We start from the raw sequence: 27,148 nt of genomic DNA on the forward strand, positions 1-27,148 counted from the left end.
CATCTTAGTTGTTTTAGTTTTAGTCGTATTTTAGTCGACTAAAATAATATTCATTTAGTCGACTAAAATGTTTTAGTCGTTTTAGTCAACGAAATTAACACTACGTAGCTGTATTGCGGGCCTAGCTTCAGCAGGCACGCGGGCACCCGCTGCGCATCTCTAGAGCTGATGCGAGTGGCCAGCGGCTGTGATGTCTGCCAGCCACCTGTGATCACTCCACAGAGAGCCAGAACAGGGATCTGTGTATGTAGACAGACAGAACCCTGCTCTGTTAGGGGAGTAGAGAGAGATCTGCTGTTCCTAGTGATTAGGAACAGCTGTCTCTCTACTCCCAGGCAGCCCATCCCCCATATAGTTAGAAACACCTCCTAGGGAACGCATGTAACCCCTTGATCACCCCTTGTTAACCCCTTCCCTGACATTTATACAGTAATCAGTGGCTATTTTTAGCACTGATTGCTGTATAAATGTTGCTGGTCCCAAAAAGTGTCTGATCTGTCTGCTGCAATGTCACAGTCACGCAAAAAATTGCTGATCGCCACCATTAATAGTAAAATAAAAATTAATAATAAAAATACCATAAATATATCCCCTATTTTGTAGAAGCTATAACTTTTGCGCAAACCAATCCATATAAACTTATTGCGATTTTTTTTTTCTTTACCCAAAATATGCAGAATACATGTTGGCCTAAACTGATGAAAAAATTAGTTTTTTAAATACATTTTTTAGATATATATTACAGCAAAAAGTAAAAAATACAGTTTTTAAAAAAAATCGCAAGTTTTTTTTTTTGTTTATAGCGCAAACAACAAAAACCGCAGAGGTTATCAAATTTTACTAAAAGAAAGCTCTATTTGTATGAAAAAACTGGACATAAATTTTGTTTGGGTACAGTGTCGCATTGTGAATTAAAGCAACGCAGCGCAGTATCGCAAAAAATGGGCAGTTCATTAAGGGGGAAATCCTTCCAGTCTTTAACCACTTCAGCCCTGGAAGGTTTTACCCCCTTCCTGACCGGAGCACTTTTTACAATTTGTCACTGCGCTGCCTTAACTGGTACTTGCGGGACGAGGGAGGAGCCTAGGAATGGTGCAAGCTCTGAACCTGAGCACATGGGAGTGAGCCAGGCCCCATTCCCAGGTCTATGAACTAACCATGGATGCCGCATTCAAACTCTTGCTCTGGCACCCCCTCCCCCCGCATTGAGCTGCCGGCTTTTTCACCTCTAGGACGATCTGATTGACACTATTCACGAGGCGGAGAGCGGAGAGTGTGAGGTCTTTACCCTTGGACTACCTGGAGCTCTGAATTGGACTGCTGTGATTGGCTGACACCGCTGTCCCGCGGAGCTGGTAGGAGAGGAGGACATGAGTATACCGGCAATACATGGTAGTAACCCTTTTTAGCCAGTCTCCACTCTCCTTCCCTCATAGTTGCTGGATATTCGGGGCGATCCTTGTCTCTTCATCGGTGGTCTCTCCACTCTTCTGAGACGCTGGTCTGTAGCCCCGTCGTTCGGGGGAGGGGCCGGGAGGAGTCGAGGGGGGCCCTGTGGATGACAGAGCTGGACTGGATGTCGGAAGGGAGAGGAAGCTTAGCTGGACAGTCTGAAACGCCTTTCCAACAGATAAGTTGTACATAGAGTGCTGTGACCTGGGTTTACAGTTAAACTGTGCCTGCTACTGTGGAAAGTCTGTTTTGCTTCTCCACCCTCTCGTCTTCTTTCCCTCCCTCCCTGGCTTTCTGTCTCCCCGTTACCCTCTCTCTATGTTTATTCCCTCTCCTCTCAACCCGGGAAGAAAAGACAGAAAATATCAAAGGAAGGATCTGATTTTTCAAGGCGGTGACTACAGCATTTGTGGTACTTAAAGCAAATATTATATTTCTCAAGAGACTTTAGGTTAAACTGACATAAAAAATATTTGCCATATTGATACCTTCGTTATTACCATCGTCACTGCTATATACTGTTACACTGCTCATACGTTTATATGGTTATTATTAAATGCTTGTGACACAAATGAAGATTAAAATGGAAAAACCTTAAAAAAACTTCAGAAAAGGCCTGTATAAGAAAAGTGCTTCCCTAATAGGTTGAGAGAGAGAGGCCGAAAGAGGGAAGGAGAAGAAAGGGGGAAAAGGGGGGAAAGGGGAAAGCAGGGAGGAAAATCAGAAAACCGTACACTAACTTTCTATTTAAAAACCCCTCAGATAAGTAAAGAGAGAGAGGGACCATTGGCGGGGGGAACATAGAAGAGAGGCAAAGACAACAGGAGTGGGAAGAGGGTGGGAGGAAATACCCACCATCCTTCCACAAGCATCCTAAAAGCAGCACGAGAGAAGAGTGTGTCCTCAAAATGAAAATAAAAGGGGGCTTTGGAGGGTGGAGGGCTGCTGTGAAGAATGAGGGGTAAGGCGGCGAGAGGGGGAGCAACCCCTAAGTCACCCCGACTACCAGCCTGGGCCCAATGAACAAATATGTTACACAATGGGGGAACACTGAGAAACCACTAATAGAAAAACAGCAGATAGATAAAAATAATCAGACAGAGAGCAAGGAGAAGAGGATGGAGAAAGAGAGAGAAAAACTTCCGAAAAAAACTACGCAAGAGATCGACATATCATCAGAAATAAACATAGACCAAGAGTCATCCTTCATGCTGGAAATAAGAGAGGAAGAAGCACAACACGAAAAACCCTCCTTACCAACTAAAAACGAAATTTAGTCTATGTTTGCGGCCCTGGAAAAATTACTTAAAACTGAGATGGAAAGAATTCAAAGAAATCTTGGGCACATCCCCGAACAAGTTGAAGATGTGGAAAAAAAACGCAAACTAATACTATTACCATGGGGAAATTAGAAGCAGAAATTAAATCCCTGAAAAAAGCACAAGAACAAGCATATAAACTTGAGGACCAGGAGAATAGGAACCGAAGAAAAAACATAAGGATACAAGGTGTCCCAAGACTTTTCAACAAGAAGATTTAATACAAATTACAAAGAAGATCCTCTAATGGGCAAGGAAATAATGGATCCAATAAAAATCGAGAGAGTCCACAGAATAAGAAGGGCAAAAGAATTTACACATGAAAATCCCCAAGATATCATAGTGCGATTGGAGCATTGGGAAGAAAAAAATCTTCTCCGGCGAAGCCTGAGAGGAAAGCCGCCATTAAAATATGAAGGGAGTCCTATCCAATTGTACCAGGATCTGTCAAAAGAAAGTTTGAAAAGAAGAAGAGACCTAAAACCCTTATTGGTGACATTAGTTGAAAATAACATTCAATTTAACTGGGGCTTTCCCTCATGTTTAATCGGCAGGAAAAACGCACAGCTAGACTGAGATTTACCGAGGATACCCTGGAATTTTGAAGGAAATTGGATATCCCCATAATGGAACTCTGTCCAGAAGAAAGGCCATAATAACAAATCATTATAAAAGGGTGCAATAATCCCCATTTGATCTAAATAGAAACATTTTTTTCTCTCCTTCTTTCTTATAAATATGTTCTGTTTTTTTTTCTTTCTTTTCCTCTTCTTCTCATTTCTTTCCCTTACATGAGAGACGGAGGGGAATACTGGAGGGGGGAAGGGCTAGGGGGGTGGAAGTGGGAGATTTGAGATTGATATTAAAAAAAGCTGGAAGAGGGCTCCTGGGCTCCTGGCTTGCTCGGTAATCACCCACTGGCAAATAGGAGGCGGCTTTTGACTGCGCCATACAGAGTTCCACCTCAAGCCAAAGAGAGCAGGGGGACAAGGTGATCCCTTAGACCAAGCTACAGACCATGGGGTCAGAATACCAACTGAAGAGGAGGGAGAGGGTGGGGGGAGGGACTTAAGGAGAGGAGGGGGGAGGGAAAGGGTGGGTAAGATCTGTCTGTCCTTGTTATTTTTTTTTGTCCACAAGCAAGAAAGTTAATAAGCCAAAATATGACTGATGTTAAGTTTATTACATACAATATAAGGTTTGACCGCCCCAGAAAAAAAAGATATAAAATGCTAAAGGAGCTAGAAAGGTATAGGGGAGATATAATCTTCCTACAAGAAACGCATATTACACTGGATTCAAATGTTAAACTGTATTCAGGTGTATTTCCAATATGGTACTAGGGCAAATTCCCCTATTAGTAGAGCAAAGGTAGTAACTATTGCGATAGCAGGAAATATTAAATTCACCTTGGAAGACAGGAAGGTTGACCCAGAAGGTCGCTTTCTGTTCCTGAGGGGAACTCTCCAAGGTGAAAAGTAAATATATATTGCCCTAACAAATGCCCAAAAAAATACTTAAATGAGATCCTTAACACTATAATCGATTTCAAACTTGGTCATTTAATTTTAGCAGGAGACTTTAATTTCTATGTAGATCAAGATTTGGATAGTACGTCTCATGCACCGACCAAAGAAAATAAAAAACTAAAACTTATTTTAAAAAAACTGCATAGTCAGCAGTTGGTTGATGTATGGAGATCACTATACCCAACGAAAAAGGACATTTTACTCTGCGGTGCACGACTCGTACTCCAGATTGGACTACATTTTACTAGATCATGACCTGCTGGAGCAGGTCACGGAGACAGCGATTGAAATTATCTCTGACTCTGACCATGCTCCGGCGACATTAAAAATAAGACTCAAAAAAATGGGTCAGAAAGGGGGCTCCTGGAGACTGAATGAAGACTTAATAGATGATGAAGAAATAGGAAAAACAATACAGACCGAGACTGAACAATACTTTTCCATAAATTATACATCAGATGTCTCAAGGGCAGCACTCTGGGAGGCCCACAAGGCCTATATTAGGGGGAACTTGATATCTATAGGTGCATGGAGAAAGAAGGAAATAGAAAATAGACTGAAAAATGTAGCAAAGGAACTGCAAGAGTTGGAACTAATACATAAAACACAACTAAACAGAGAAATACAACAGAAGATTATCATAAAAAGGAGCCAATTAAACGATATTATGGAACAAGAAACTAGAAAAGTATTTAAAAATGTGGCGAAAGAAAGATACATGTGGGGCAATAAACCTGGGAAACATCTAGCTAGAATATCTAAAACAAAAAAAACTTTAAACTATATTGAAAGGATAAAAAATTAGATAGGGGAACTGAAATATAAAACAACTGATATTGTGAATGTGTTCATCACAATATATAATTTAGCGCTCTATATGGAATAAGAACTTATGAGACTCGACAAGAGGAAGAGCGTAGAAAAATGAAAATAGAGGACTACTTGGCAGAGGTTAATTTATTAAAAATAACAACGTAAAGTTTCGGAATTATTGGATGATCCCATTACCCAAGAAGAAATGTATAAGGCTTTAAAAGAATCCCCAGGGGGGAAATGCCCAGGCCCAGATGGGTTCCCAATTAAATATTATAAAAGATTTAAGGAATATTTAGTTCCAGAATTATGTAAATACTTTAACAGCATAGGGGAAAACAAAGTAATAAACAGGGTATCTCTCCTTGCAAACATATCAGTTATACCAAAACCAGGGAAGGATGGAAATATTTGTTCTAGTTATTGTCCCATTGCATTATTAAATGAAGATACAAAACTATATGTGACAGTGCCGGCATCAAGGCTAAAAAACTTTATGCCAGACTTGATAAATATTGACCAAACAGGGTTTGTACCAGGCAGGGATGGGAGAGACAATAGTATAAGAACCTTATTATTAATGAATAAAGAAAAAGAAAAAAGGCCCCCAATGATCTTAATATCAATCGACGCCGAAAAGGTATTTGACCAAGTTGTCTGGATATTTATGTTTGAAACACTCCGGAGCATAGGACTGGGACCAAGAATCATGAAATGGATCAGTAGTTTATATAAACAGCCTACAGCCAGGGTTGGGGTCAATGGGAGTATGTCGTCTGCTTTTGAAATGCTCAACGGCACAAGGCAAGGATGCCCGCTTTCACCGCTTTTGTAGGTAATTGCATTAGAACCATTGCTAAACGAACATAAGCTAGCTGCATATGCAGACGACATACTCCTATATATGACCAAACTAAGGCTGTCATTACCTAACTTAACAAAAGAACTTAAACAATATGGGGACCTCTCAAATTTTAAGATTAACCCTATAAAAACAGTAATTTTATGGGTCTAGATAAAAAAGAAGTAAGCTTACTGCAACAAGAATTCCCCTTCACTTGGGAAAGGAAAGAAATAACATATCTAGGAGTCAAATTAACCCCCACCATAGATAAGTTATATCAAGCTAATTGTATTCCACTTCTCAATGAAATTAAAACAGAGATAAAAAAAATAGAGAAGAGACCAGTTTCATGCTAAGGTAGAATAAATATATTAAAAATGGTGATGTTACTGAAGATAACATATACATTTCAGATGCTCCCGACAGAAATACCATCAAATTTCTTTAACCACTTGCTTACTGGGCACTTAAACACCCTTCCTGACCAGACCAATTTTCAGCTTTTGGTGCTCTCACACTTTGAATGACAATTACTCAGTCATGCAACACTGTACCCAAATGAATTTTGTGTCCTTTTTTTCCCACAAATAGAGCTTCCTTTTGGTGGTATTTGATCACCTCTGGGGTTTTTATTTTTTGCGCTATAAATGAAAAAAGACCGAAAATTTTGAAAAAAAACGCATATTTCTTTGTTTCTGTGATAAAATTTTGCAAATTATAATTTTTTTTTCATAAATTTTGGCCACAATTTATACTGCTACATATCTTTGGTAAAAAATAACCCAAATTAGTGGATATTATTTGGTCTTTGTGAAAGTTAGAGAGTCTACAATCTGTGGTGCGAATCGCACAAAATTTATCACACCTGATGTACTGGTGGCCTATCTCATTTCTTGCGACCCGAACAAGTCAGGAAAGTACAAATACCCCCCAAATGACCCCTTTTTTGAAAGTAGACATTCCAAGGTATTTACTAAGATGCATGGTGAGGTTTTTGATGTTGTCATCTTTTTCCCACAATTCTTTGCAAAATGAAGATTTTTTTTTTTTTCTCACAAAATTTTCAATGTAATAAGTTATTTCTCTCACATGGCATGTGTATACCACAAATGACACCCCAAAATACGTTCTGCTACTCCTTCTGAGTATTACGATACCAAATGTGTGAGACTTTTACACAGCCTGGCCACATACAGAGGCCCAATATTGAAATAGCACCATCAGGCGTTCTAGGAGCATAAATTACACATTTCATTTCTCAACCACCTATTACAGTTTTGAAGGCCCTGGAGCACCAGGACAATGGAAATGCCCACAAAGTGACCCCATTTTGGAAAGCTAACACCCCAACGTATAATCTATGAGGCATAATGAGTCGTTTGGTTCATTTTTTTTCCAGAAGTTTGGGGAAAAGTTGGAAAAAATATGAAAACGCATTTTTTTTACGCAAAGTTGTCCATTTATAAGATATTTCCAACACATAGCATGTACATAGCAAAAATGACACCCCAAAATACGTTCTACTACTCCTCCTGAGTATAACGATACCAAATGTGTGAGACTTTTACACAGCCTGACCACATACAGAGGCCCAATATTGAAATAGCACCATCAGGCGTTCTAGGAGCATAAATTACACATCTTATTTCTCAACCACCTATTACAGTTTTGAAGGCCCTGGAGCACCAGGACAATGGAAATGCCCACAAAGTGACCCCACGTGGCACTGACGACACGTGGCACTGACAGATGGCACTGGAGGCAGATGGCACTGGAGGCAGATGGGGCTGGCAGATGGGGCTGACAGATGGGGCTGACAGATGGGGCTGGCAGATGTCGCTGGCAGATGTCGCTGGCACTGGGGCTGGCACTGGCAGATGGCACTGGCAGATGGTGCTGGCTATTTGCTCTGGCTAATTGCTCTGGCAAATGGGGCTGGCAGATGGCACTGCGGCTGGCAGATGGCACTGGCGCTGGCAGGTGGCGCTGGCAGGTGGCACTGGCAGGTGGCACTGGGGCTGGCGGCACTGGGGCTGACGGATGGCACTGGCGCTGGCAGGTGGCACTGGTGCTGGCAGGTGGCACTGGCAAGTGGCACTGGCACTGGCAGGTGGCACTGGCACGTGGCACTGGGGCTGGCGGCACTGGGGCTGGTGGCACTGGGGCTGACAGATGGCACTGGCGCTGGCAGGTGGCACTGGCGCTGGCAGGTGGCACTGGCAGGTGGCAGGTGGCACTAGCAAGTGGCACTGGCGGCACTGGTGGTGGCAGGTGGCACTGGCGGGTGGCACTGGCGGCACTGGCACTGGGGCTGACGGATGGCACTGGCGCTGGCACTGGCGCTGGCAGGTGGCACTGGCACTGGCAGGTGGCACGGGCAGGTGGCACTGGCACTGGCGGCACTGACGGCACTGGGGCTGACGGCACTGGGGCTGACGGCACTGGGGCTGACGGATGGCACTGGCAGGTGGCACTGGCAGGTGGCACTGGTGCTGGCAGGTGGCACTGGCAGGTGGCACTGGGGCTGACGGCACTGGCGGCACTGGGGCTGACGGCACTGACGGCACTAGGGCTGACAGACGGCACTAGGGCTGACGGACGGCACTGGCGCTGGCAGGTGGCGCTGGCAGGTGGCACTGGCGCTGGCGGCACTGGGGCTGACGACACTGGGGCTGACGGCAGGCGCTGGCAGGTGGCACTGGCGGCACTGGCACTACTGGCAGATGGCACTGGGCTGACAGATGGCACTGGGCTGACAGATGGCACTGGCACTGGGGCTGACACTGGCACTGGGGCTGACACAGGCACTGGGGCTGACACAGGCACTGGAGCTGACACAGGCACTGGGGCTAACACAGGCACTGGGGCTAACACAGGCACTGGGGCTGACACTGGCACTGGGGCTGACACATAGATCGCTCTCCCTCCTCACACGCTGTCTCTGTGTGAGGAGGGAGAGACACGGCAATGGGAGATGATCTCATATGTTTACATATGAGATCATCTCCCATTGGCAGCTGCGATCGCGCTGTGAACGGCCGCTTTGATTGGCCGTTCACGGCGATCTGTATTTGCCTGTCTCCGGGAGACACGGCAAATACAATACTTCCGCGATGCGCGCCCCCGGCGGCGCGCATTGCGGAAGTAAACACCAGGCCGTCCAGGGACGGCCAGGCGAAGGAAGCCGCCCGCTCTAAGGCCGTCATTCGGCTATAGGGCGGGCGGGAGGAGGTTAAAATAATGAAAACAATAATTCTGAAATATATCTGGCAAAATAAAAAAGCCAGGGTAAATAATAACTTGCTATACAGGGGAAAAAAGGTGGGATGGCATGCCCAGATGTAAAAAGGTTTTACAAGGCAATTATTCTAACAAGATTGGTGGAGTGGGCAAACTTAAATACCAATAAGAGATGGGTAAAGATGGAAGATACACTTTATGTGACACAACTCCAAAAAATAATATGGATTCCACCGAAATTTAGAACACATAGTATAAACATTCACAAGCTTACCAAAACAGTATTTAAAATATGGGATACACTACACCAAAAAGAAAATTGGAAATATAATTCCCCTTTAATTTCATTAGCAGGCACTAACTTTTTCATCCCAGGAAATGGGACACATATGGGAAAACAAATGGGGTGTGCACAATTAAAAGATATCACAACGCACCGGAAAATTATTGCTAGGCAAGACTTAATTAGGATTCATGGGTGGCATTATTTAAAGGATTGGGAATATTTACAAATAAAGCACTTCGTGAGCACAATTCGCCAACCAATTCGAGACGAGGAAGGACTAACCCCAATCGAAAAGCTTGGTAATAGAAAAGCATCAATAAGACATGGAATATCCCAATTATATGCAATTCTAAGAGACCTAGAAAGTCAGGGGACCTTACCTTTCATAAATAAATGGGAACACGATATGGGTATAAAATTAGATGAAATACAAATGATAGGTGCAGTATATAACTACACAACGGATATAACTTCGATTGAGGAAAATTACAAGTGCATGGTGCGTTGGCACCTGACCCCAGCTAGAATCAATAAATTCCATCCAAACAATCCAGTGTTGGAGGAATTATAACCAAATAGGAACAACAATGCATATACAGTGGCATTGCCCGCTGATAAGAGAATACTGGTGGGAAATACTAACATATATAGAGAACATAACAGGAGAAAAGATACCGCAACACCCCTGGACTTGCTTGTTTCATGGGACAGATAAAACTGTGACACGATACAGGAAAACATTGGTCCCGTTTTTGCTCAACGCCGCAAAGGGACTTATCCCTAAAAAATGGCTGTGTGCTACTAAAATCAGCCATAAAAGAGTGACTACAGAGAGTGGAGTGCATAAAGAACATGGAGTACCTCTGCGGAGCTGACCAAGGACAGATTGAAGCCTATAGAACTATCTGGATGAAATGGAATCTATTTAAAACGTCTGAAATATACGTGCAGGGAATGTTAGATATAGGTTAAATTATAAAGGTAACAAGGAAGACAGATTTGGGGGGGTGGATGGGGGGGGGAGATAAGGAGGATAATATTGATACAAAATTGATATAAATTAAAGATGTTGATAAGTGCTTTTTTTATATATTTGTACCATGTATAGGTACGTTATTCTTATACAGTAACGGTAATTTTATGCATAGGTTCAGGTTCAGCAGTCCAGCTAATTCCACATAAGTGGTGATACTAGATCAGTTATTAATTCTATGCAGGGGTGTATTATGTCTGCTGGAATCATCGCATTTTACTGGCTGCCTACTGATGCATAAAAATAAAGAAGAAAAAAAAACTGGTACTTGCGCAGTCTAGCAACGCTGCACCCAAACTAAATTTGAGTTCTTTTATTCCCACAAATAGAGCATACAATAAACTAAATTTTAGTCAAACATTCAGGCCTAAAATCATTCATTCACATGTCTCGGTTATAGCGTCTACAAACTAGGGTACTTTTTCTGTAATTTACACAGCTTTTAGTGTATGACTACATATCTAATTTCTTGGGGTACTAAAATGGCAGAGCAGTACAAACCCCCCCAAATGACCCAATTTTGGAAAGTAGACACCCCAAGGAATTTGATGAGAGGCTTGTTGAGCACGTTGAATATTGAATTTTTTTGTCACAAGTGATTGAAAAATGACAAAAAAAATAAAAATAATTTACACAAAGCTGTCACTAAATCATATATTGCTCAAATATGCCATGGGCATATGTGAAATTACACCTCAAAATACATTCTGCTGCTTCTCCTGAGTACGGGGATACCACATGTGTAGGAATTGTTGGGAGCCTAGCCATGTACAGGACCCTCAAAACCAAGCACTTTCTCACTACCTATCAGTTTCAGAGGCCATGAAATGCCAAGATAGCACCCCCCCCCCCCCCCAAATGACCCCATTTTGGAAAGTATTCAGCCCAAGCTATTTGCTGAAAGGCATGTTGAGTCCACGTAAAATGTTATATTTTGCCACAAGTTTCGTTCGTGAAAATGACAATACCTTTTTTGTTTTTCACAAAGTTGTGACTAAATTATATATTGCTATATTGCTCAAACATGCCACATGTGTGGGACTTTTGGCAGTCTACCAGCATACGGGACCCCAAAAACCAATCTAAGGGTGTAAATTCTTGATTTCACTCCTCACTACCTATTACAGTCTCGAAGACCATGAAATGCCAATCACCTGTCGGTTGATCAGGGGGTAAAACTTTATTGGGTAATATATGGCGGGTGCCCTGAAGCTATAAAAAACAAACTAACCAGCTTCACCTTAACACTAATACTGTGATCACTGGTGACAGGGGTTAACTAGGGGGCAATCAGAGGGTTAAACCTTTATTAGGGGGGTTTAGGGGGTACCCTAAAGCTACCTGGGGCTACTACTAGCTGCCCTAACACTGATTAGAGTCACAAATGACACCAGTACAGTCATCAGTGAAAAATCTGAAAACTGCACTTGGTGACACTGTGACGGGGGTGAAGTGGTTAACTGGGGGGGTGGGGGCCATCAGGGGGTGACAAGTGTACCTACATGTACTGGTGTTAGTGTAGTGTTGTGCAACTCACTGTTAGACACCCTCTCTCCTCTCTCTGGAATGCAAAAGTGTTCCACAAGGGGAGATGACATCACTTCCCCTGCCTGGCAGGGGAGGCATTTCATTCGCCAGAACCGATCGGCAGGTCCAGGCCAGAAATCATTGGCCTGGACCTTAAGACTGATCGGTTCTGTAATGAATCTGACTGCCACAGGCTTGGGGGGGAGGGGGGCGGTGCTACGCCCACCCGTGCCATTCTGCCGTTGTATATTGGCGTGTAGCAGTCGGCAAGTGGTGAAAGATTATGTAAACCCAACATTTCATATTCCTGATGTGTGTCTGCTGTACCATGTACTTGTATGAGTGAGTATCCTGATCTTTGTATTGATTCCTTTGTGTGGAATCCCTAGTGTTCCTGCCAGACCCTCTGCTTTACTATTAAAAACTGACCACACTAAACAGGAGAGCACAGCATGTTTTTTTCACTAGCTGTGTTAGGCACCTAGCCTGTCCATTGATCTGACTTGTTCTGACACCTCCCCCCCCCCCCCCCACAAGCCATTCACTGGGAAGCTCAGCGTATTGCTGTTTCTCCTCCCCTAGCTCTCCTGTACCTCAGAACAGAGGGAATGTGATCACTTATAAAAAAAAGGGGGGGGAAAGGGTATTTATATATTTTTTATATCTATACAAAACTGTTTTGCCTTTCATTTCTATTTTAAATTGAATGGGTTGTTTTACAAGGTAATCAATTAGAATCACGTTAACATTTGCAGACCTTCTGACATCCCTAGCCTGTGAATGTACAGTGAAAGGAATAAAACAAACTAATAAGCAAACCAGTCATTGTGTACTCTCCACCTCTTGGCAAGCCCTTGTGGGCACCACAGCACAGCTGATTGGAACATCACACTGCTTCTTCTTCAGTCTGAGCTCTGATTTATAGGGACTGCAAGAGGTTGATGTGGGTCAAATTCAGGCAGTTGCTTCAAGCTTTTATGGTTAGAAACTGTTACTGTATGTAGCCATAACTTGTATCCACACAATATCATTTATACAATATTTGTTATTCCATCATATGCTTGCAAACACCTAGAACATTTACTTTAATGCATGCATTTTTCTTCATTCCATTAAGGCAGCCTGTTACTTTGAATGGTTTCAAGGCATAAAATCACCATCTGCATTTGTGGTGTGCTGGAGTGATTTGCGTGTTGGAAGTACAATACAGAATGACTGGTGGTGCACAAATATGCATCTTGTAAAGGGGCTCTTAAAGTGGGTTGTATACCCTTACATAAACCCAGTGAAGTGTCTGGCCTCAGGAGATGCACAGAGATTAAATCTTTCTACATAAATTGTAACTGTTTATCAGTAATTTCTTATCTACAGCCATTCCAAAATATACAGCTTGTCTGAGCATTCAGAAAAAAGGGGGCAGACAGCTGAACTCACACTCTGCAAAGCTCAGTGAGGAGAATGCTGAAAGCTGATTGGAGGGAAGGGACACACACTCTTACACAGCACACAGAAACAGAGCTGAGGCAGTTAGTCACAGTCTGTGTGCTGGAGCTCCCTCCCCTGTCAACTTTTTTCCCTTGGAAAACTTGACAGAAGTGACTCATGCTGATAGCAGAGGAATGAAGCAGCAGACAGAAATGACACTTCGTGCTCCCAATTTGGACAACTACACACTATAGAGCAGGGACCTCCAAACTACGGCCCTCCAGCTGTTGCGAAACTACATGTCCCCTGAGGTATTGTAAAACTCTGATATTCACAGACAGGACTATACATGATGGGAATTGTAGTCCTGAACATCTGGAGGGCCATAGTTTGGAGACCCCTGCTATAGAGGAATGTGCTTTGCTCATGCTTCATGTCTGAGGTTTACAACCACTTTAAATTGAAAATTGTTTTAAAATCTGTCTCCGATATTTCACTTTATTATCCAGGTTTGGATCCCGCTGGTCCTTACTTTGAAAACACCCCACCTGAAGTGAGACTGGACCCTAAAGATGCCATTTGTGTTGATGCCATTCACACAGATGGGCCAGCTGATGAACTTCATATTGGTAGGTTTTGGCTTCTCAAAGGTGAACATTCTCATTTCAGAGTCTGGTTTTCATGGCAGCTCAGAGAAGAAAAAGATGGAGTAAAATGAGACATATGCATCATTTCTTGCTTTATCTAGTCTTCTGCAATTTGGAAGCAGAACTTTAGCTCACTCAGACATTTTTTTTCCAGGATAAGAATGATGCCCTGTGATGGTACACCCCCCCCCCCCCCCCCCTTATAGTTAATTGACCTTCAGAAAATACATTTGCTACAGATTTGACTCTTGGCAAAGTTTATTGTAGTCAATATGGAAGGCAAAACTAAGGTGGATAAGGGTTGTCCTAATTTTATTGGTTCCAGGCTGTTTGGGAAGTGCTTTAACTATTGAACTATTGCAAGATTTTTCTTAAGCAAAAAGCTATTATCTGGGAACATGGTATTGGAAACTGTAACAAAACTTAATAAAATTTCAACATCGACCATTTTTTGCTTCCATTTTTGCCCATGTTACTATAAATTAGTAGACCGTTTGCCATTCCTGCACTATGGGGTTATCATGGGTTTTGCAAAAAAATGAAAGGGTTTTCTTGAAGGGTTCTTCCAAACCAAATCTATCTAAACCAGGGGTCGGGAACCTATGGCTCGCGAGCCAGATGTGGCTCTTTCGATGGCTGCATCTGGCTCTTGCCTCTCAATCCTCGGATCACGTGGTGTGCCGATCTGCGGATTGAGCCCATTGGTTAACAACAACATAACAATGTTATTAAAAAGAATTCCGAGACTTATTGTACTTTAAAATTGTTGGTCTTACATAAAATGCACACATTTACTTTTATTTCGTTTTAAACATATTGTATGGCTCTCACGGAATTACTTTTTTAAAATATGTGCCGTTCATGGCTCTCTCAGCCAAAAAGGTTCCTGACCTCTGGTCTAAGCAGTGTTGCCCATTGTAAAATTAGGGGTGAATTTTGCTAATTTTGCTAATGGCCCTGCCCAACCCTAATGAAAAGCCACCGCTAACCCAAAAGATTACGTTGAATATCCTCTGACTTGCCTTCATTACACTGGTCTGAGGCACATAACTGTAATATTTATGCAAATGCATTGGTGTTAATCTCTGATATTATCTGTAATTTTAATTTGTCTTAGGCTTTGGCATACAGCAGACAGTTGGTAATGTTGACCATTATGTTAATGGTGGTAAAAATAATCCTGGCTGTGAGAAAATAACTTTTCTACTTGAAAATATCGATAACATAGTTGAAGGCAAGTAACCTCTTGGTCCCTATTTTATTGCACACTATTGTAAAGCTCAACAATGTTTTACGACAGAACTTGCTTTTTTCCAGGGGTTTATGAGACAATCTTCTGTAACCACCACAGGAGTTTCAATTTCTTTACAGAGAGCATTCTGAGGCCCCATGGTTTCACTGGTTACTCTGCTTCATCATATGAAGATTTTTTGGAGGTTAGTCTTGATGCAGGTTGACTATGCAAGCAAATGGCAACAATAGTTAGGCCAAACTTTAACATAGCCTTAAAAATATGTTAACATGATACTAAACACACATTGTTTAATTTACATTGTCCCTTTGATTTCTGTATATGGATGATGGCACTGAAATTATTTGAATAAAAAACATCTAAGTACCCTTTTCCTAATCTATATACAGCTGTCACATGACCCAGATCTTTCCCAGCCTGTCTGCAGGGAAACAAACAGGAGGAGCTTCTAGTCCTCTACTGCTGGTCACATGTTCAAAAAAATAAATCAAGCTATGTAATACAGAGTAAAAATAAATAATTCATATCAATAAACGGTTTTCAATGTACATACAAATATATATTTGCAATGAAATCTTTATTGTAGAAATACCATGATGTGGGTGGATTTCTGCCAGTCACAGGCTGTGTCACGCCCATCCAGCCTGAGTCTTCAAAATAAGAGGGAGGTGAAGCTTCCATTAGTGTATATGTAACATTTAACATGTAGACTGTTACCACTGTGTATACGCCCACATGTATGACTCTATAGTCACATGGGCTGGTCAGATGTGATAGGGAGGAAATGTTCAGCATAGAAACTCACTGAAAACTGAGCACGTGCAGAGTTGCCACAACAGCTGAAAAATCCCAGCTGCATTGGGGACATGAACAAAAGGGGGAGATAGAGAGCAGCAGGGTCAACCAGATTTTTTTTGCAGAATACAGAAAACAAATCTTATAGGGACTGGGTGAGTATGAACAGCATGTTATGATGTGGGTTTAGTCTAACTTTAAAGTGTTACTAAACCCACAACACTAAAATCAGCCTATATATGCAGTAAAGCATGTCTGTTATATTCACTGTGGACCCTAAGCCCTTGTACACACGGTCGGAGAATCCGTCGGAATGTGTCCTATCGGACCGTTTTGTCGGATAATCCGACTGTGTGTGGTATGCATCGGACTGTTTCCGTCGGAATATCCGTCAGACCAAATTTTCCAACTTGCTGGAAATATTTTCCGACAAACTGGTTCGATCGGACATACTCCGATCATGTGTAGAGAATTCCGATCGGACAAAGTGCCACGCATGCTCAGATCAAATTCCTACACCAAAGCTATTGGCTACTAGCCTGAACGTAGTCCCGTCTTAACGAAATAACGTCATCACGTTCTGAACGATTGGATTTTCCGACAACTTCGTCCGACCGTGTGTATGCAACAGTTTCAGACAAGATCCGTCGGACAAAATCCGACGGACAGAATCCGACAGACCGAATCCGTCGGATTTCGTTGTCGGAATCTCCGACCGTGTGTACAAGGGCTTAGGGGTTAATCCTTTGCATAGTGTAAAAAGGCTGTTTGATCCTATCTTCTCTGATCCTCCCCTTCTTCCACTGTTCCCAATCCATCTCTATAGTTACAAATGTAAAATCTTATAGTCATTTCAATTATTTTTAGCCTTATTCCATTCACTGAACAATCTTGAAGTTTGCAAACTAACTTTGTGAAGGGAAGATCCCCACTCATCTACATCCTTGAATTCTGTGACACGTAGTCCCTATGCACTATGCCCTGTGAGTAGGCATTGCTGGGTCACACATATCACAGAGCCTGCCTTCTGAACTACAGATGTGCTGAGAGGAGGAGTCTCAGGAGGCGGTACAGGAATCCTTGCTTGCAGGCAGCAAGGTACCATGGGATATGTAATCCTTAGAATTAGAAGGAAATGTTGCAAAACATACAGGGAGTTCAGGAAGTTGTGGTAAGAGACGACCAATAGATGGGCAGCTCTCACAACATGAAAGGAGATTTTTCAAGTAAGTTATATTGGATTGGCAAATATAACTTTAATGGTATTACAATGTTGATGTTATATAATGAAAGTGTATGCTGTGACCATAGGCTGCCTTTAAAAAACAAATGCTGCTCACCTTTTACTTCAAAGCATAGGGGTTTACTCTGATATCTGCCAACATCCCTTTAATCATAGACAATTATAAGGACTGGCCTCCTATTGGTTGGGACTTTAAAGGCAGGAATACACCAATTATATTAAAAAGGTTACATCAATCTTTATTCATATCAAAGGTAATAAGAATTTGATTTTTTATTACTTTTGAATAAAGATTGGTGTAACTTTTCCAATGGCGCATACACGCGTACAGACGGACGTAATTTCTGATGGAAACAGTCCGATGGGAGCTCTTCATCGGATTTTCCAACCGTGTGTATGCCCATCGATCTTTTTCTGACTGCATTTCCGACGGTCCTTAGATTGAGAGCCTGTTCTTAATTTTTCAGACGGAAAACCTTTCTATCGGATTTTTCGATCATGTGTATGTAATTCCGACATGCAGAATTCTTGACTGTGGTAAATGGGAGTAGAAAATGTCCAAACATCAGTGGGGAAAAAATAAAGTGTCAGTGGAAGGAATTGTGTCCCATCATTGGTGTCAGTTATAGGAATTTAAAATAGATAACACACAGATGTGAGTTGTTTAAGGCTGCACTCCCCAATTGAATAGATTGAATGGAAGTTCCCTCAAGGGTTTTTTTTTAGCAGCAAAGAAATACATTTGGGCAAACAATAATAATTTTAAAATGTTTTTGCTTTTTCTTTATTAAAGTTATGGTATCAAAAAAGAGGTATAATGCATTAATGCAAAGTTATAAAAGGCAATTCTGATCCTAACATAAAAACGCCTGTCTCATCAACATTGCAGAAAGACACACGTGTACATTAATTTTACATATAAGAACAAACAATTTAATGAGCATTTCACATGATATCCCTACGTGTTTCGAACTATGTATGTAGCGGTCTTCTTCAGGGTAATCTACTCAATGCGAAAAAGAAAAAGTTAAAATTACATTTTCACTAGTCATTATTTTCACTAGACATCATTTATTTGACATCATCATTTCATTTTGATTGTAACAAAGATGTGTGTATTTACTAATTCTTGATGAGAGAACTATATATCCAGTTAAATGAAACACCCCATGTGAGAAGGATTGTAAGAGAAGTGAGACTGGAGATCTACTAGAGATTTTTACTGGTGAAAAACAAACAAACAAACAACGTGTATGACCTGGTGGCGGACTTTGCAATAGCCGAATGACAGCTACAGGGTGGTTGCTTAAATCTGAGAGGCCATCATATGACGTCCTCCCAGAATTCTGCTCTCGCGCACCCCCCTGGGGCATGCACTCGAGAGCATCCGTGACAGCATGGCTCATCGCGGCCGTTTTCCACGTGATAGCTCCGTCAAATGACGGAACGATCATTTGTAAACAAACTGATTGGTACAGCGGAGGGGGACAGATCGGTGTCACCGACAATTAACCCCTCAATTCCCTGCCAATACTCTGCAATACCCTGCCAATACTCTGCAATACCCTGCCAATACTCTGCAATACCCTGACAATACTCTGCAATGCCCTGCAATACTCTGCAATACCCGGACAATACTCTGCAATGCCCTGACAATACCCTGATAATACTCTGCAATACCCTGACAATACTCTGCAATGCCCTGACAATACTCTGCAATGTCTGACAATATTCTGCAATACCCTGCCAATACTCTGCAATGCCCTGCAATACTCTGCAATACCCTGCCAATGCTCTGCAATGCCCTGCAATACTCTGCAATACCCTGACAATACTCTGCAATGCCCTGCCAATACTCTGCAATACCCAGCAATAATCTGCAATACCCAGCAATACTCTGCAATAGCCTGCAATACCCTGCCAATACTCTGCCATAAATTGCCATACCCTGCAATACTCGGTGATACCCTGCAATACCCAGCCATACTCTGTAATACCCAGCCATACCCAGTGATACTCTGCAATACCAGCCATACTCGGCCATGCTCAGCCATACTCGGTGATACCCTGTATTACCCAGCCATAGTCGGTGGTACCCTGCAATACTCGCCCATACTCGGCCATGCTCAGCCATGCTTGGCTGTACTCAGCCTCCGTATGTGACCAGGCTGTGGAAGTCTCACACATGTGGTATCGCCGTACTCAGGAGGAGTAGGAGAATCTATTTTGGGGTGTAATTTTTGGTATGTACATGCTATGTGTTAGAAATATTGTATAAATGGACAACTTTGTGTTAAAAAAAATAAGCATTTTAACCACTTCCCGCCCGCCAGCCGTCATATGATGTCCTTAACTTTGTGCGGGGATATCTGAATGATGGGGGCAGCTACAGGCATCATTCAGATATCAAATTTTTCAGCCTACACCATAAGAATGATAATTGCGGCTGTTCCACTGCTTGATCGTTCTTACAGGAGCATGTGCAATTTTGAAGGGTGACATGTTAAGTATCTATTTACTCGGCGTAAATTCATCTTTCACATTATGCAAAAACATTGGGCTAACTTTACTGTTTAGATTTTTTTAAAGCACAAAACTGTTTTTTCCAAAAAAAAACGCGTTCGAAAAATTACTGTGCAAATACCATGCGAGATAAAAAGTTGCAACAACCACCATTGTATTCTCTAGGGTCTTTGCTAAAAAAAAATATATAATGTTTTGGGGTTCTATGTAATTTGCAAATAAATGATGATTTTTACATGTAGGAGAGAAATGTCAGAATTGGCCTGGGTGCTCCAGAATGCCTGATGGAGCTCCCTGCATGTTGGGCCTCTGTATGTGGCCACGCTGTGTAAAAGTCTAACAGATGTGGTATGCAAATCTTGATTTTGCAAAGAATTGCGGGAAAAAATTACAACTATAAAAAACTCACCATGCCTCTTACTAAATACCTTGGAATGTCTTCCTTCCAAAAAAGGGGTCATTTGGGGAGTATTTTTATTTTTCTGCCATGTTAGGGTCTCAAGAAATGAGATAGGCCGTCAGTACTTCAGGTGCGATCAATTTTCAGATATTGGCACCATAGTTTGTGGACTATAACTTTCACAAAGACCAAATAATATCCACCAATTTGTACTTATTGTTACCAAAGATATGTAGTAGTATAAATTTTGGCCAAAATTTATGAAGAACAATTACTAATCTGCTAAATTTTATAACAAAAACAAAGAAAAATTCATTTTTTTACAGAATTTTACCGCGGCCTTACCCAGACATTGTTGTATTTTTGAACCAGTGTTGGCTACCTCCTCCACCGCCGCTTCCACCTACACCGCCCACATCCACCGCCACCTCAACCTCCTACTCCATATGGATCCTCCTAGGTCAAGATTATAATTTTTTTTTATTTTAAAGTATTTTATTTTCCCACTAGCTTATCCATTAAATTGAATAATTTTTTCCAGAAAGGGCGTATTCTGAGGCATTCCCACCATGTGTGGCATCGTGCCGTTGAGTTTCTGAGGTTCTTAATCACTTCCTGTACTTCTTCTTCTGAGAAGGCGGCCTCCAGCATATATATAGAATTGCCATTCTTCTAAAAACATCTCCAGCCCGGGCGATCCCACCCCCCCGGAGGGAAGTGCCCCTGCACACTCAATCAGGACAGAGGCCCTCCACGGCCTTTGTACAACTTGGGAGCACTTCCCCCGGAGGGGGGGGGGGGTGGGATCGTCTGGGCTGTTTTTAGAAGAATGGCAATTAATTTAACTGGAAATATAGTTCTTTCGGCAAGAATTGGTAAATACACACATCTTTGTTACAATCAAAATGAAATGATGATGTATAATAAATGATGTAACTAGTGATAATGTAATTTTAACTTTTTCTTTTTCTCATAGAGTAGATTACCCTGAAGAAGCCCGCTACATACATAGGTCAAAACGTGTAGGGATATCATGTGAAATGCTCATTAACCACTTAATAACCGCCCTATAGCCGAATGACGGCTACAGGGCGGTTTCTTAACTCTGGGAGGCCGTCATATGACGCCCTCCCAGAATTCTGCTCTCGCGCGCCCCCTGGGGCGCGCACTCGAGAGCATCCTTGACCGCCGGGTCCACAGGACCCGGCGCATCACGGTAAACGGTAAACGGGCGCTCATAGTGGCCGTTTATCACGTGATCGCTCCGTCAAATGACGGAGTGATCACTTGTAAACAAACGGGCGTCACGTTACTCTGCAATACTCTGCAATACCCTGCAATACTCTGCAATACCGTGCAACACTCTGCAACACTCTGCAACACTCTGCAATACCCTGCAACACTCTGCAATACCCTGCAACGCTCTGCAACACCCGCCAATACCTTGCAACACTCTGCAATGCTCTGCAACACTCTGCAATGCTCTGCAACACCCACCAATACCCTGCAACACTCTGCAATGCTCTGCAACACTCGCCAATACCGTGCAACACTCTGCAATGCTCTGCAACACCCTCCAATATCCTGCAATGCTCTGCAACGCAATACTCTGCAACGCCATACTCTGAGATACCCAGCCATACTCTGAGATACCCAGCCATACTCTGAGATACCCAGCCATACCCAGCCATAGTCGGTGATACCCTGCAATACCCAGCCATAGACACCCCCCCCTCCCGCCGCCCTCCGGTGCTTCTACCGACTCGCCAATACGATCAAATCCAGAATCTTTTTTTTTTTTTTCAGGCTTCCCAGCTTAGAGGTGAGATGCGGGGTCTTATTGACCCCATATCTCTCTGTAAAGAGGACCTGTCATGCCATATTCCTATTACAAGGGATGTTTACGGTACATTCCTTGTAATAGGAATAAAAGCGATCAAAAAATTTATTTTTGGGGAAAAAAAATGTCAAACTAAAATAAATAAAGTAAAATGAACAATAATTTTTTTTTTTAAAGCGCCCCTGTCCCCATGTGCTTGCATGCAGAAGCGAACGCATACGTAAGTCCCGCCCACATATGAAAACGGTGTTCAAACCACACATGTGAGGTATCGCTGTGAACGTTAGAGCGAAAGCAATCATTCTAGCCCTAGACCTCCTCTGTAACTCAAAACATATAACCAGTAAAAAAAAATTAAATCGTCGCCTATGGGGATTTTTAAGTAGCGACGTTTGGCGCCATTCCACGAGCCTGTGCAATTTTGAAGAGTGACATGTTAGGTATCGATTTACTCGGTGTAACTTCATCTTTCACATTATGCAAAAATTGGGCTAACTTTACTGTGGTTTTTTTTTTTAAGCACAAAAATTTTTTTACAAAAAAAAGCATTCGAAAAATTGCTGCGCAAATACCGTGCGAGATAAAAAGTTGCAACGACCACCATTGTATTCTCCAGGGTGTTTGCTAAAAAAACATATATAATGTTTTGGGATTCAATGTAATTTTCTAGCAAATAAATTATGATTTTTACATGTAGGAGAGAAATGTCAGAATTGTCCTGGGTGCTCCAGAACGCCTGATGGCGCTCCATGCATGTTGGGCCTCTGTATGTGGCCACACTGTGTAAAAGTCTCACACATGTGGTATCACTGTACTCGGGAGTAATAACAGAATGTGTTTTGGGGTGTAATTTGTGGTATGCATATGCTGTGTGAGAAATAAACTGATAATATGACAATTTTGTGAAAAAAAAAAAAGTAAAAAAAATCTTGATTTTGCAAAGAATTGTGGGAAAAAATGACAACTTCAAAAAACTCATCATGCCTCTTACTAAATACCTTGGAATGTCTTCTTTCCAAAAAGGGGTCATTTGGGGGGTATTTGTACTTTTCTGGCATGTTAGGGTCTCAAGAATTGAAATAGGCTGTCAGTACTTCAGGTGTGATCAATTTTCAGATATTGGCACCATAGCTTGTGGGCTCTATAACTTTCACAAAGACCAAATAATATCCACCAATTTGTACTTATTTTTACCAAAGATATGTAGTAGTATAAATTTTGGCCAAAATTTATGAAGAAAAAATTACTAATCTGCTAAATTTTATAACAGAAACAAAGAAAAATTCATTTTTTTACAGAATTTTCTGTATTTTTTCTTTTATAGCACAAAAAATAAAAAACCCAGTGGTGATTAAATACCACCAAAAGAAAGCTCCATTTGTGTGAAAAAAAGGACAAAAATTTCATATAGGTCCAGTGTTCCATGACTGAGTAATTGTCATTCAAAATGTGAGAGCACCGAATGCTGAAAATTGGTCTGGTTATTAAGGGTGTTTAAGTGCCCAGTGGTCAAGTGGTTAAATTGTTTGTTCTTATATGTAAAATGAATGTACACGTGTGTCTTTCTGCAAAATTGACAAGACAGGTGTTTTTATGTTAGGATCAGAATTGCTTTTTATAACTCCTTTGCATTAATGCATTATACCTCTTTTTTGATAACATAACTTTATTAAAGAAAAAGCAAAAAAAAAAAAATTATTGTTGTTTGCCCAAATTTATTTCTTTGCTGCTAAAAAAAACCCTTGAGGGAACTTCCATTCAAAAAGAAAGTTGTAGGAATTTAGCCCCATCATTGGTGTCATTAGGTGCCATCGTTGGTGCCATTGGGAGAAATTGTACCTCTTTATTGGTGTCAGTGAGAGAAATTATGCCCCATTGTTGGTACCCGTTTGGAGACCACTGCTCTATGTAATGAGGAAGCTGAGGAGCTGTGTTTTAATTTTTTTAACTTTTTAAACATTAGTTTAGATGTATAAGTGGATTAAAGTAGTATTTTTTTGGCCATACTTCTCCTATGGATCACAGGAGTAGAGATGGACGAACTTCAGATGGGACGTTTCGCAAACGCGAACCGCAAACGCGGCTGAAAGTTCACGAACCGCAGTTTGCGGCGGGCCCCATTGACTTAAATGGCAGGCGAACTTTAAAAACCTACAGGTCATATTTGCACCCACAAAATAATTACTAGCTGTGCACACATAGTCCCACCACATGGCCACTGACATAACACATTTATGAAGTGAATCTGGGATCGACAACTACTAGCATTCTTTTTTTATATGTGAAATTTTGAAATTTTGACAATTCAGGACTCAGGAGCGCATGAAGGCAATGGAGGAGAAGAAAGGTCAGGGTAGGCTATGAAGAGGGTGCAGGAGATGATCACCAGCACCGTGATATAGAGCACTGACACCAGCACCGTGATATAGAGCACTGACACCAGCACCGTGATAGAGAGCACTGACACCAGCACCGTGATATAGAGCACTGACACCAGCACCATGATTGAGTGCACTGACACCAGCACCGTGATATAGAGCACTGACACCAGCACCGTGATATAGATCACTGACACCAGCACTGTGATATAGAGCACTGACACCAGCACCATGATATAGAGCACTGACACCAGCACCGTGATAGAGAGCACTGACACCATCACCGACATATAGAGCACTGACACCAGCACCATGATATAGAGCACTGACACCAGCACCGTGATAGAGAGCACTGACACCATCACCGACATAGAGAGCACTGACACCAGCACCGTGATAAAGAGCACTGACACCAGCACCAAGATATAGAGCACTGACACCAGCACTGTGATATAGAGCACTGACACCAGCACCGTGATATAGAACACTGACACGAGCACCGTGATATAGAACACTGACACCAGCACCGAGATAGAGAGCACTGACACCAGCACCATGATAGAGTGCACTGACACCAGCACCGTGATATAGAGCACTGACACCAGCACCGTGATAGAGAGCACTGACACCACACCAGCACCGAGATAGAGAGCACTGACACCACACCAGCACCGTGATAGAGAGCACTGACACCAGCACCGAGATAGAGAGCACTGACACCACACCAGCACCGTGATAGAGAGCACTGACACCAGCACCATGATAGAGAGCACTGAGACCACACCAGCACCGAAATAGAGAGCACTGACACCACACCAGCACCGTGATAGAGAGCACTGAGACCAGCACTGAGATAGAGTGCACTGACACCAGCACCGTGATATAGAGCACTGACACCAGCACCGAGATAGAGAGCACTGACAGCAGCACTGATACCAGCAACTCGCTGCTGGGCCACAAAAATATGACACCACTCAACCTCTTCAAACAGGAGAGTATGGGCATATAGTACGGTGTGCTTTTTTTGTAGAAGGAAGTGAGCCAAAGGTAGAAAAAAGGTCTGTGTGCTCGATTAAATAAATCATTTATAGACATATACATGGTCTACTGGTCACATGTGTTGAATTCCTCCGAGATCCATGCCTCATTCATTTTTAAAAATGTGAAGTAGTCAACACTGTCGTGAGCTAGGCCAGTGCGCTTATTGGTCACGATCCCCCCTGCTGCGCTGAACGTCCTTTCGGACAGGACACTGGACGAGGGGCAAACCAACAGTTCCATTGCAAATTGGGCAAGCTCTGGCCAGAGGTCAAGCCTGCCCACACAGTAGTCCAGGGGTTCATCACTCCTCAGAGCGTCCACATCGGCCGTTAACCCGATGTAGTCGGACACCTGTCGGTCTAGGCATTCCCTGATGCTGGATCCGGATGAAACCTGTCGATAGGTCGGCTGAAAGAATGACCTCATATCAGAAGTCACCAACACATGTTCAAACCGCACTCTTCTTGCAGGCACTGTTGGATTGGTACCCGCAACTCTTTCTCTGGGAGTGGGAATTGCTCCTCTGCCAGAGCACGCAAAAGCAGAATGCAGCATTTCTCGAAGCAAGGCCTGGAAGTGCTCCATTCTGACAGCCCTCTGTGACGGTGGTAACATTTCCACCATTTTGTGTTTGTACCGGGGGTCTAAGTACATTGCCTCATTCTCCTCTCTCCATCAACGCACAACAACAGGGATCCCAGAAATGTTTAAAGCATGCTCTTCTTGCTCCTCCTCATCCGTCCCGGCACCATCCTCCTCTGACTCCTCTTCAGACTCCTGTTGTTGACTTGTCTCAAATAGAGTAGCCGCACCTGGGAATTCATCCAGCATTGTGACTTCCTCATCTTCCCGCTCCTGCTCCTTCACTGCTTGATCAATGACACAACACAATGCACGCTCCATAAAGAAGGCATAAGGTACCCTGTCACTGATGTCGCCAGTTTGGTGATCTCATCAAATGGCCGCAGAAGTCTGCATGTGTCGCGCATGAGCAGCCACTGGTGTGGTGAAAAAAAACCCAGCTCCCCAGAACCTGTTCTGCCACAGAGTTCATACAGGTAGACGTTAACTGCACGTTTCTGCTGGAGCAGCCTATCAAGCATATAGAAGGTTGAGTTCCATTGCGTCAGGCAATCACAAATAAGACGTCTGACCGGCAGATTGTGTCACCGCTGAATGTCAGCAAGGCGAGCCATGGCCGTGTAAAATCTTCTGAAATTGGCCCGAGATTTTCCTTGCCTGCCGCAAGATGTCCTGGACCCCAGGGTATTTGACAACGAATCACTGCATGACCAAGTTAAAGACGTGTTCCATGCATGGCATGTGCGGAATTTTGCCCTGTTTAAATGCGCTAAGCAGATTGGCACCATTGTCACACACCACTTTACCAACTGTCAAATTGAGTGGTGTTAGCCACTGATCTGCCTGTGAACGCAAAGCTGAAAGGAGTGCCGGGTCAGTGTGGCTCTTGGCTTCCAGGCACAACAGACGCAGCACGGCATGGCAACGTCTCACCTGGCATGTCAAATAGGTTCTGGGGAGCTTGGGCGGTGCAGCGGAA

General features: G+C 42.7%; 1 protein-coding gene across 1 annotated transcript in view; it reads left to right on the plus strand.

Moving 5' to 3' along the window:
* LOC143930039 (pancreatic lipase-related protein 2-like) overlaps window positions 1-27,148 on the plus strand; it is a 133,115-nt gene that overhangs the window by 60,772 nt on the left and 45,195 nt on the right. The window contains exons 7-9 of the mRNA XM_077453938.1: window positions 13,978-14,097; window positions 15,233-15,349; window positions 15,433-15,551. Coding sequence (XP_077310064.1) covers window positions 13,978-14,097; window positions 15,233-15,349; window positions 15,433-15,551 — 356 coding nt within the window. The remainder of the gene's footprint in view (window positions 1-13,977; window positions 14,098-15,232; window positions 15,350-15,432; window positions 15,552-27,148) is intronic.

Source organism: Lithobates pipiens, unplaced genomic scaffold (assembly GCF_037356315.1).
Source record: "Lithobates pipiens isolate NorthernLeopardFrog02 unplaced genomic scaffold, aLitPip1_a1.2 Scaffold_25, whole genome shotgun sequence".
NCBI classification, from domain to species: domain Eukaryota; kingdom Metazoa; phylum Chordata; class Amphibia; order Anura; family Ranidae; genus Lithobates; species Lithobates pipiens.